The sequence below is a fragment of the Vicugna pacos genome, chromosome 13, assembly GCF_048564905.1.
Source record: "Vicugna pacos chromosome 13, VicPac4, whole genome shotgun sequence".
Lineage (NCBI taxonomy): Eukaryota > Metazoa > Chordata > Mammalia > Artiodactyla > Camelidae > Vicugna > Vicugna pacos.
The window spans coordinates 41,840,344-41,853,011 of NC_132999.1; the positions used below are offsets into that span (position 1 = coordinate 41,840,344).

General features: G+C 39.0%; 1 protein-coding gene across 5 annotated transcripts in view; it reads right to left on the bottom strand.

Annotated features, from left to right (window-relative positions):
* Window positions 1-12,668, bottom strand: part of THRAP3 (thyroid hormone receptor associated protein 3) — a 64,713-nt gene that overhangs the window by 13,390 nt on the left and 38,655 nt on the right. For 4 of the 5 annotated variants that reach the window (XM_072974766.1, XM_006212684.4, XM_072974765.1 and 1 more), the window contains 2 exons: window positions 5,555-5,719; window positions 780-1,685 (listed from right to left, as the gene is read on the bottom strand). In XM_072974766.1, the coding sequence (XP_072830867.1) occupies window positions 780-1,685; window positions 5,555-5,691 (1,043 nt within the window). In that variant the 5' untranslated portion in view covers window positions 5,692-5,719. The remainder of the gene's footprint in view (window positions 1-779; window positions 1,686-5,554; window positions 5,720-12,668) is intronic. The other variant, XM_072974764.1, reaches the window with a different exon arrangement.

Here is a 12,668-nt window from a genome sequence, read left to right on the forward strand (position 1 = left end):
CAAAGTAGAATCAAAGGACAGCAGGGCATCAAAGAACACGCTAACAGGAGAAAAGGAAAAAAAATGGGCGGGGAAACACCTGCTCCTTAAGTCCCTCTTGACAACCTAGTCCCAATGCAGTTTCCCTGTTATATCTCTCTGCCATCCCAATCTATTCAACCACACAAAGATTCAGGTTCCAACTCACCATGTCCCCCAGAGTAGAAAGACAGAAGCACTGTTATGTCCTCTCCTAACATGTAGCCTGGTTGGCTTCTACTAGGACATACACCCACCTTGTGATTTTAAAACAAGGTCTTCCTGGACTAATCTTTGGACTTTCCCATTCTGCCCAGTCTCAACTGGAGGGTGTGAGGGTGCAGCTCTTCACCATGATGGGCTGATGCAGATCGATCACAATAGATGGTGGGTCCTAGAGGGTCTAACAGCTCCAATAGTCATTCATTTTGGTAAGACTACATTTCTTTGATAGCGGACCCACAAATCTCTACTGTTCTCTGGCTTACGCTGGCAGACTCCAAGGCAAATTTTAAATGTGAAAACATCACTGCAGAGTAGTCTAAAGAAACTTCATGCTGCAATACAAATTCAGGAAGGTAGCAAAGCCAGAGTTAAGCTAAAGGTTTCCTTGGGTGATGCTTTAAAGTTCGTTAAATGAAAAGTTTAGGAAATGGGGAATTACCTTATTACCATTGATGAGAGCTCTAAGGTCACATTACAACTGAACTGCCAGCTGGTAAGATAAAAACACAACAAGACAGGGGAAACAAGATACTTGCCTCTTTGTATAGGCTGCTCCTCCTGGAGCAGCACCCTCCTCTTTCTGAGATGAGCCGTATGTGGAGCCAGTGGATGGTGGACTCTTACCCACGGGGCTCTTTTTGGATGGACTCAAGGACCCCGAGCTGTGGTCGTACTGACCTTGGTGTGTCCCAGCCTGGTACCCAGCACCACTCTGCAGAGTTGAGCCCATCTGGGATGTGCTGGAAAGCGGAGGGCTAGGTTTTGGCACAGGGCTAGGACGGGGTGACCGTCGCCTCACCACCACAGACTGAAGGGGGCTTTTGAGAGCAGGGCTTCGCTCCCGGGGACTCAGCTCGGAAACTGCTGAGGACCGTGATGCAGAACCAGCACTGTATGTGGTGGCATCTGGCCATGGCTTTGAGCTCTCGGAAGCTTTTGTGTCTTGAGAGGTGCCTCCAGAGAACGCCTGCTCCTTGGCCTCATCTCCCTGGTTATCCCCAGCAGCCTGAGACGGCCGGCTATCCTTGGAAGAGGACTTTTTCTCCTTTGCAGACTTGCGCTTAGAAGATTCAACTCGGCTGTGGTTGGAGGAAGAACGAGAGGATGACGAGCGCCTTGACCTATCAGAGGAAGACTTATCGGAGTTTCTAGAATGGCTCCTGGACCTTGGTGAAGGGGACCTTCTCTTTGGGGACCGGGACCGGGAACGGCCGCGACGAGGACTGTATGCTTGACGGTAATTCTGCCAATTCGAGCGGTAGTTTCCATAGCCGCCTCGGTTATACTGGCCCCAAGGATAAAAGCCTCTGTTGCGCCCACGGAAATAATAGGGCCTTCTATAGCCTCTGTTGTGACCTCGGAAATCCCGATTCTGATATACTCTTGGATGATTTCTCTCTCTGTTATGAGCTGGAGAATATGATCTGGAGCGAGACCTAGAACTGAAAGGGGGATGGAGGAGGGAAGAAATGTTTGAATTTCTTTAATTATTTTATTATTATTTTTTAATGAAGGTATTGGGGATTGAACCCATGACCTCATGCATGCTAAGCATGCACTCTACCACTGAGGTACACCCTCCTTCCGAGATGTTTGAAATTTTGACACAAGCATTTTTATTCAAGAAAAACCCACCAACAAAGAGGTAAATCCCTGCTTTTAAGTATCATTTGTTTTCAAACAAAGGGTACAAATACTTAATCCTACTCTAATGGCCGCATTAAGTACAAAAATACAGACAAGAATCACTTTAAGAATGAGACACTGAAATTGCTTCATTAATATTGTAGCACATTCTAAATGGAGATGTATTTCTATAGTGACTGAAAGGATATCAAAACGTTCTTAATGTAGTTCTAAACAAACACCACTTTAATAATAAAGCATGCTAACTGCTTAGTTTCACAGGCTCAGGGGATTGTATAGGTAGGTCCCTAGGCCACTGGAAGGAAGGAAGAACCGCAGGCTGTGATACCCAGACAGGTAACTACTCAGGTCCTCTGGCCCCTACATTGCTATAACACTTTACTCCCCAACCTATCCACCTCTTTCTGTGTGGGCAGGGCTAATTTCTTAGATTTCACTAAGACCTGGGTTTATAAAGAACAGTTACAACAGGGCTAAACCAAAGAACACTTAAAAAGGGACTTAAAGAAGGCATCTGTTTAAAGTTGAAAAGAATTTTAACCAAAATTATATTAGCAAAGTGTACATTTTTTTTTTAAACTCTGAATCTGGAAATGGTCTCCCTATTTATATATTTTTAGAAGGTCAAGTTTCTGTGGCTGAACTACAAGACCTTACCAGGTGCCACAAGAGGGCACCATCTGACCATAAGACATCCAAGCATACAATAGGGTAGCAAAGACAAACTACAAAAAAAAAACCCCACACTTACACATCATTCAGGTCAATCTAAACCCTACGGTTGTATTCTTCATTTAACAATACAGAACTCTAATTTAGCAAAGGTACATTTCCACAACTTTGGAGATTCGACAGTACCTAACTCTGTAAAAATTACACGCTCACAAATGCCAGGCTTGTCAATAACAGGGACCTCTGTTTCCATTAAAAAGCCAAAAACTGTGTTTGTTGGTATAAAAATCCACTGGCATTCTTCAATACCACCTGACCTGTTAATTATGATATAGAGCATTAACATTAATCACTACTCTTAAGTAGTCAGCTAGGAGTATGTACAATTACTAGAAAACTCCAAAAGTATTTCTTTTATATATAGAAATAAAAACCCTTCTCATACCAGACCTGACTGGAAAGAGATGCCCACCTGTTAGTTTTATAAATAACTCCATTTAGCAGAAATGACAGGTTTTAACAACTAAATAAAATGTTATTTTAAAAAAAAACTTAATCTAAAGAAAATAAAGTGGGACTGGTCTTCCACTCCATACGACCCACGGTGCTCAGTTCTTTATCTACCCCAAGAACAAGAGGAACTGGCAAAGATGCATCATACTGCTGGCTGTTAATGGTTGCTTTAAGTACAATTAAAACAAACTTACCTTTTATACTTTTCATTCGAAAACAGTAACAATATAAGAAAAGAAGGAGAGGCAGATGCAGGCTATAAAACTGAGTATGACCCAATTAAATGGCTATACTTGAGAGAGGTGATGCACCACCAGCACTAAGGAGGGTTTAATTCATGTTCCCATCCTCAGAGGCTACTGCTGCTTCTGTCACCAATTACTAGTGAGGGCCCTGCGGCATACTGCATCCAAAACCAGCAGTCACTGCACAGATGCAGGAACATGAGTCTCTGCAGATTGCAAATGAGGTTATTTATGAGAAGTCACTTAAAAGGATACAGTCTGTGAAATACAAGGAAACAATCAATGTTCTCCAGTTCTGTAGAACTCAGCAGTTAAGTTAATTTAAAGGTATGGTTTCTCAAACTCTCTGGATAGTATACTTTCCTTGTAGGAGAAGGAAAACAAAAGAAAAAAATTATGAAACAGATAAGCCAGAAATAAAAACTAAATAGCCAGTGGCAAATTTATCTGTTTCTAAAAGACAGAGAAGTCAGACCAGAATCAAGTGTAAAAACATGTTTTCTAGTGGAGATTATCCTCCAAAATAACAATCTTCTAGGTATAGGAAAGACAGCACATAAAGTGGCTCTAAACCTACCCCAGCACATATTGCCTGCCTAAGACGTTTGCCCCTCATTTGCCAAGTTGATGACCATGCCCAATGATTTGTAGAACATAGGAGAAGCGATCTGTCCACAACTCTAGTTATCACAAATACTTGAGTTGGTTAATATTTTTCAATCTGGTTTATGTCAGTTCAATTTTCTCTCTGTTTCGATTGTACAGCCTCTTGTTTTGAACCAATTTAATTTCCATTTGCTAGATTAAGTTTTAAAAGGTTATCTTTAGAACCCTCTTCTTTTGGGAGGAGATAGGGGTGAGAAGATGGGGTGGAATTTTACTTACAAAGACTGACACAACTGGGCAACAACTAGACTCTATTTAGCACAGGGCTTGAACAAAGCCTGGTATAAAAATGTGTGCCCAAGAAACATGTGAGAGAAAATAAAGCTAGGACTCGTTACCCTGAAGATGTAATGTTATCTTAAACAAAAAAACAAACTTGTACTTCTTTTGAGGGAGAGACTCAAAGTTTGTAACTTCCTGTCCTACATTACATGGGAGTCATCAATAGTCATGCACACCTACTTTCTGTTCAATCTCTGCTCTGAAATTAATTTTCAGACAGGCTTCTCCAAGATTCCATTTAAGAATTAACTTGTTTTTGTTGGGGGGTAAAGGGGAATCCTACCAACCATTTGTTTATAAACTCTTAAAAAACCATCAACTAGTCCTGAGGTTTATTTTAAATTTCATAATGAATTCATTTAAGAGAAGGATTCAAGATACTCATCTGAAATAACCAGGAGGGGTTCCAAGTGGCAAAACTGAGAAATTGTGTCCTTGCCTACTGCAACTCTGACAAAAAGAATGAAACTGTGCAAAGAGTCCCCCTTTGGTATTTAAATACATCAATATTTCTCTAATGCACATACAGAAACTTACATTAACTAAAAGGTTCTTATCTACTCACAAAAGAAAAAGTTAAATGAAAAACTGAACTCACAACACATCAAAAGAGGAAAAGACGCTGAAGGTTTGGTACCCTGTTCCAAGACATAACTGAAAAAGGGAAATAATCCAACCAAAGGTGTAGAAACTGAATTAAAGAATATTGACAATAAATTGAAAAGAATTATTTGCATATTTAGTAATGTCTACAATAGTGATTTTCAGGTAGCCTAAGATGTGTTTTTACTTAACAGATGCAGCTTGTTAGTAACTTGCAAATTGGATGTACACAAATGATTCCTGGTAAGTTTATTTTATTGTTATTTATTATTAAGATTATTTTAGTGGGGTAAGGCTTCTTTTCCTGGCAGTGTTGATCATACTATTAGTCCTCTTAATTTCTCTGCTGATGATGCAAATAAACTTTGGTCCAAGCCTCCAAAAAATACTTCACTGAAAAATAATCAGGTGTAGAAATTTGAAGCAAGCAGCTTAAGTAAAAATTAAATCCCTTTCTTCCAAAGTGGATGAAAAATAGTATATGTTCTGGCAGAAGAGAAAAGGAATTAGGCAAACAGCATGGCAGTCAAAACTGATTTGGATTTGTAGCAGTTGAAAAGACCTGGAATATTCCTACAGCTAACACCCCACCCTCTACTTGACACCCACAGAGTCTAACAAAAGATCTGTAAAGACCCATATTGACAGATCAATGATCTCAATATATAATCACACCTCCTTACCTCAGCCTGCGCTTCCTGGAACGAGAGACAGATCGACTTCGGGACCGAGACTTCGAAAATGAACGAGAACGAGATCTTGATGCAGATCTTGATCGAGAAGAGCGAGATCCAGACTTCGATTTGTTTGTTTTTGACATCTCTGAAGAGACAGTCACTTTTCAATTACTAATGTAAGAAAACAGATTTAAACAAGTAAGTTATTAGTCCCTTCGCAAACTTATTTGGACACTTAGAAACAAACAAAAAAAATGAAATGACTGCTCTAAAAAAAAAAAAACTCTTTGCCCATTTATCAGGGGGCGGGGGGGTGGGCTTCTCAGCAGTACAATTCCAAACACACCAACAGCAGCAAATGGAAAACCTGACCTGTACCTCTTAACTGGGGTACACCATTAAACACTGACAAAAATGAGGGGAGCAATGGATAATCTGGTACACACAGTCTTTTCTCAATAAATAGACAAGTTTTGCAAACTAAGTTTGGATAATCTGGTACACACAGTCTTTTCTCAATAAACAGACAAGTTTTGCAAACTAAGTTAGCTGTTCATCAAAGTACTGATATGACCTGAGACAGGTTTCTCAGTTCTAATACAAGAAACTCTACACAATGATATCCTGGTTATAGAGTACATGGTACCTCTGACCATTTCCCTACTCCCTGGACCCTCAAGCCATGAAGTATATATCCTTCATATTTCCAAAGAAAAGATTTAAAATGTAAGAGAATATTCTCAAATATTCTGACGCTGCAACAGTATGTACTACATCCTATAAAATACAAGATATTAATCATAAACACAGGACCACAGTAATTTAAAAAGAGAAGAACCATCATTAGCTTCGACTCAACCGTCTTCCCATGAAAAAACAAAACTGTCTTCTTCCTTTTTTTCAAAGATCACAAAGCTAGTTAACAGCTAAAACAGACCCAAACTCCACGGCTTATTCTATCACACCCTGCTGCCTGACAGCTTCACAAAAAATTCTTTTAAGTGATGTTGCTACTGGCTTGTGAAGGGAAAATAATAATCAACGAACATTTTACCATCCCCTACCTCTCAGACTTTCTTGTTCTTCAGATCTCAATTCAAAAGCTATCTCCTCCAGGGCCAGGTTCGCCTTGACCACCCAAACAAAAGTAGCCACCCAATCAAAAGTAGCCACCCAGTCATTCTCTAAGGTCTAGTCCAGTATCTTGTTTTCTTCTTCAGAACACTCAACTTAGCACTCGAAACTATCTCTTTACTTTTTTATTTTTCCATCTTAACCCAGGTAGAATGTAAGCTCTCCACCAGCAGAAATCTCTTCTTTCTTATTTACTGCTATATCCTCAATGACCAGAACAGCAAATGCTTAAACGATGTTTTTATTAACTTACCCTCAAGGTGGGTATTATTATACCCCCTTTTACAGATGTGGATACTGAGACATAAAGAAGGTAACTAACAGGCCGAAGGGCACACAGCTTTAAGTGGCAGGGCTGAGATTTGAATCCAGGTGACCTGGCTCCAAACCAGTGTTCTTAACTACCATTATATACAGCCTTGCCAGAGCAGATCTGGCACACAGAAGGTACACAGATTTGTGCGATGAATGAATGAATGCAAGTCTCCACTCCTACTGAGTTTAGGATTTAGTAAAGAAGTAAGACAGAAACAGACTGGAAGGTGGTATTTGTTTCTAATTATTATACTCAAGTTTTAGGTTTGAATTTTAATTTTGGAAAGGCAGAGAAGTCCAGGAAGCTGCTATAGTTCCAGCTCATAGGGGAAATAACCATAATCTCAGAGATATAACTTAGAGGACTGAGAAACTGCTAGGAAGCCAGAGACAGACGGTAACAAGTAAGAGACTGCTAAATGAAGATACTGAAGACCTATAATCTAGATCCTGCCAAAAGGACCAAACTGTTGCACACTCTAGCAAGGTCAAAGACGTTTCAGTTTGGAGCCGACTTTTGGCAGTAGTATCACTGTACAAAGCCAGGGTAGAGGAATAAGTTATTTGGGGATAGGAGGCAGAGATGTAAATAAGCAATTTACTGAAACTGAATATTGAAAATACATTTTGTTTTTCTGGTTGGCCTTCAGCGTATTTTGGGATTCTCTGGGCTCATTCTTGCTGAATGGCTTTTTTCTGTTACAAGTCTAGGACTACCTCTGTCTGCCTAGCAACTACTCTGTCCAATCTTCAATTTTAGCTTGGGCCAGAAATAAAAATCCTTTTAGGTCACTTACACAACAGGTGGAAAATATCAGATTTTTAAAGAAAAAAAAGGATAAGTTAGTTGAAAAGGAGATACTCATTTCAACTCCCAGAAATTGGAAAATTAAGAAGCTGATTTTCATTAAAAAACACAAAAAGTTGTCATCTAATTATAGACGCAGCCAAACAACACTTCTACATACACTATACTAGAATTGACAAGTATACTTAAGAGTCACAATACTGTGACATCACTGCCACTCCTGGGACTTCTTTAATATGAACTGAAATTAATTTTTAAAGTATCACTTCACTGTTAGAATCAAGAAGAGTAACTGTGGATGATACAAAACCACAGCTGGCAATAAATCAGTGAATATCTTAACTCATTCAAGGGGACTCTAGAGAGTGGATAAACAATGGTAAACTAAAGTCGACTTGGTCCTTGCCTTCATGGAGCTTATAATCTAGAAGTGGAGACAAATAAGCAAGCAAGTAGGAGGGTATAGCTCAGTGGTAGACTGCATGTTTAACATGCATGACGTCCTGGGTTCAATCCCTAGTACCTCTATTTCAAAAAAAAAAAGTGGAAAAAAATAAGCAAGCAAGCAAAAATCTAATTACAAATTCTGGTAGGTACTAAGAAAGCAAAGAACACATAATGTTGGCAAACTTATGCAGTGTGTAGTGACTTAATTAGACAGAATGGTTAAGAGGTTGCATTTAAGCTATCACCTGAAGACTATGAAAGAGCAAGTCAGACAAAACGGGAAAAGGTCCAAAAGACCATGAAGTACCTTTTCTCTATATACATACATAGATACAAAACACATGCATTTTAGTAGAAGGTAGAGACAATCATAACTAAAGCTATCTGATCAAATTACCAAAATTCATTCAAAACAACTCTCAGTTCTATTATGAAGACCTTTAAACTTCATTGTGATTACACACAGCTTTTCCCATTTCCAACATTTCTTTTGTGTAGATGCTCTAAAAATAAAGGGAAGTGAGAAAGAACAAATATCACTTTGGAAATCAACTGAGCACCTTTTACATATTATGAGTACCTAAACTTCGGTTTCTGTTCAAATTAAAATTTCCTCCAAAGGAAGTCTGTTTCTTCAGCAATGCCGATTCTTCCTGGACATGCTGTTTCATTTAGAATAAGGTAGCCATGGCCCTACACCACCAAAGAATCCAGCTATTGAACAAGCAGTAATCAATACTTACCATCTATTATGTGCTTGGCATGTTAGGAGACAGTAATGTAGAACCTAGTTCCTAAACTCCTACTTAAGGGCCTGGTATGATCCGCGTATCTTGAACTTTCCAACATTCTTCAGATGATGGGGTTTCATATTCAACATAATTACCCTGTTTGCCACTGAATCAATTCGTTTGTCCGCCTTCACTGGGATACTCAGAACTAAATGTAATTCTCCAAATTTGGCCTAACATAAAGCTTATTTAGACACTATTAATGCATCCTAAGATTTCTGTTTCTGGCAGCCACACCACGTGTTGATTCAGAGTGAGATTAGTCACTAGGCCCTCAAAAGTCCTTTTTCATAAAACCTTCAGCTCAAGATGTCCTCCTCCTCCATCTATAACTACTGCTGTTTTATCCCCCTCACCCTTTTATTTAAAACCCAAGGGTAGAATTTCAAACAGCCTTTTGAAATCATTTCAGGTACAATTCTGTCACTTGAAGCAAGGGTTTATTTTCAAACTTGTGCAGAGCCACTGAGAGGAGTTTCCAGACCCACTACCCTTTTCAAAGCCTTAGCCTTCTCCACCAAACCACTTGTCTAATTACCAAGCAGATCGATGGCCCATGGAAGAACACAGCTCTTGGAAGAACAGATTCACTTTACTTAAAACAAAGGTCTTAAGATACATAATTACATGGTTTTTATACCACTAAAAATACAGACCTCATTTTTTACCTCCAAGAAAAAAAGAATAATATTGGTAACGAGGGCCAAAGCAAGCTTCTTGAAATTAAAGACTCTAAAGAAAGGAAAGAATTAAATTACTCCTTTCCCCTTCTCACTCCGGATTGTTAAGTTTCTTCTTAGTGTCCCTAGTCAGTATGCCAGCCTTGTGTTCGGCACATGGTAGATGTCTGCTGAATTCACCAGAAGGAACATTTTAGGGGTATTAAATACTGTTTGTCCCACATTTGGAACCCTGTGGGGACAGGTTATATTTGACAGAAGACTGCGTTCCTAAAACTAAGTCGCACCAAATACAGCCTCTCACTAGGCTGCCCTGGGGTTTCACCCTTGGCAGCCCTAATTGGTCAAGCTACATATAAACCATGCAGCTATCCTTCAATCCATAAATACTAGGCTCATACTCAAAAAGATCTTCTCAGAAAAGACTTAACTGTTTATCCTCTTTGAAAGAGGATTTACTACTAATCAAGTAAATAATAACGTAAGGCAAGTATACTATAACCCAAAAACAAAACAGAAGGACAGACCAACAGCCTTCCTAATATGTAAAACCAGTTCAAAACTAAGTCCTTTAAAACTCTCTGAACCCATGTCAGGGCACAGAAATTCAACTGGGCCAGGGAACTAATAATGCCTGTGGTGAACAGTCTGATCTCTGGATATCTATACCAAACTGTTTTGAATGACTCCACTGCTGTAATTTAATGTCTGCACAGGGCTTTGCTGGGCAAACCACTTTTTTTCCTTTTATCATTTCCATTAGTATCAAACTATCTCACAGGATATTCAATTTATTCAGGAATCTCATGTACCTTAAAGAGCATATTCACAGCTTTCCTTATGAGTTTAAATTCTCACTTCAATGTCAACATTACAACCAATTTAATACTAAAGTACTAGATATTCTGATAAACATCAACCTCTTTTTCTCCCACCAGGTACTTCCCTTGCAGCAATTATGCATATAGAATTGCCTTTATCTTATTTTCGTATGTTATTAGATTTTATTAACATCATGAAACTTTCATTACTAATTCTGACTACAAGGACTAATGACTTAATTCAAAGAAGCAGATGTGTTACAAAAAAAAGACATTTGTTTTAATCTGTTTAATTTGGGTTAGAGGACCCAAATAAGATCTAAGCCTACAGAATTTCAGGACAGGATCAATAAACAGTACCCTCTGAAAGAAAACAATGGGTAAGAACAATTGCCTATGGAACTTTCCCCATGAAATAACCTTCCGAAAAGAAATGCAAAAATCTTAGCATAAAACTTAGAATCCTTTTAGGTTAAGTCCCTAATTTAAGATGTAAATTCCATAAGGCACACTGACATAGTGAAATGTATAACATCCACGACATGAGTTAACAAACACACAAGTTTTAGTAATGAATGAATACTGACGGGGGAAACTGAAGCATGAGAATTTTTATCTTCTTGTAGTTCAGAGAAAGAGAAAGCTATGATTTAATGACCCACAACAACTATCTAAAGAAAAACATCCACCTAGAAGTAGGTGGGCCACAGAGTTCAAACCTCAAAGTTAACGTATAGTCTACAGGCCAGTAAAATTTTTTTGCCCTGCTCTGGCTGAGACAGGCTGGGGTTGGGGGTGTGACATTTGTATCTAGCAATACAAAAGGTTTTCAGGATATTCGTGTTAACAATGCGTAAAAGAATTTTACATTGGGACTATCCTGAAAGACCAGGACTCATCATTTCCTCAACTACCTTGACTTAATGGACACTATTTAAGAATGCCTAGCTCCTCTTGTCCTATACTTAGAATATGTTCATCAAATACCCTTCTAACTTGAAGTTTGGTTTCTGCATGAGCCTGTCTACCAGAAAAGACTACTCTAGGCAAATACTGGCTTTCCTAATAGATATATATCCAGTGGAAATTGACTCCCTGGCACTTTATTAATAACACCTGCACCAAATAAGGAACTATGAACCTTCAGCATTTTCTCACTTTATACACACAAACCTCATAAAGCACTACGTTCTATACCTGTTTTACAGAAGAGGAAATCAGGATTTATGCAGTTAGGTAACCTGACCCCCAAGGTTCCACTGCTAGTTAAGTCTAGAATTCAAACATTCATCTTCTCAATATTATGCCAGTGATTCACCATTACTGTATGGGCTACCCCCATGTAACACCCCATCCCTCAGTCTCTTGTGAGTCTGATCAGCTTAAAAAGATCAATCTCTGAAAAAAATTTGGTTTGTAAACCAGCAAAACTAAAATGCTCAACGAAAGCAGCCAACAATTCTCTTCCCTCACCCCCATCTTTAACTCATAATGTATGCAAAAAATGGAAACAAGCTCTGCCTGAAACCTGTCTCAGAACTTTCAGTGCAAAAAGAAGCCCCCTGCCAAAGACAGCAGGAATGTTTCTGCTGTGGGTGATTTTAGAGCCTAAACTAGGAAAGCTACGGCCAGCTGTAGAGAACAAAGAACTTCATGTAATATGAGACTAATAACAAAAAGATGAACAGAACAACCAAAGATTGAAAAAAAAAACTGGTCCATGCTTGGAAAGGTATCTCCCAGAGGGGCAGCTCAAACACCAGCTTCCTTCTGGGGGATTCTCTAACTATAGTCTCTGCTTTTCAGCGCAGCTTAACCAGAACAGGGCAGAAAATTACACAGTGAAAAATTAAATAGGCAGTAAGACTGGTTTCCATCCTTTGCTACTAAGTGCTGGAAATAACAAAAAGCAAAATCTGCTTTTTCTCTACAAGTGGCAATCACCCCCCGAGCTGCAGCAATCAATTTCTAGAAACCATATTTGAGGAGGACAGCTTTATCTCTAGAGGCTGGGATCACCTGGTTGTTTTGGTAAGCTGACAAACAATAGTTCTGTAAATATGTCAGGTGCTTAACAAAAAAAAAAAAAAAAGCCTTGATAAAAGTTGGAATGCTGCTGCATTT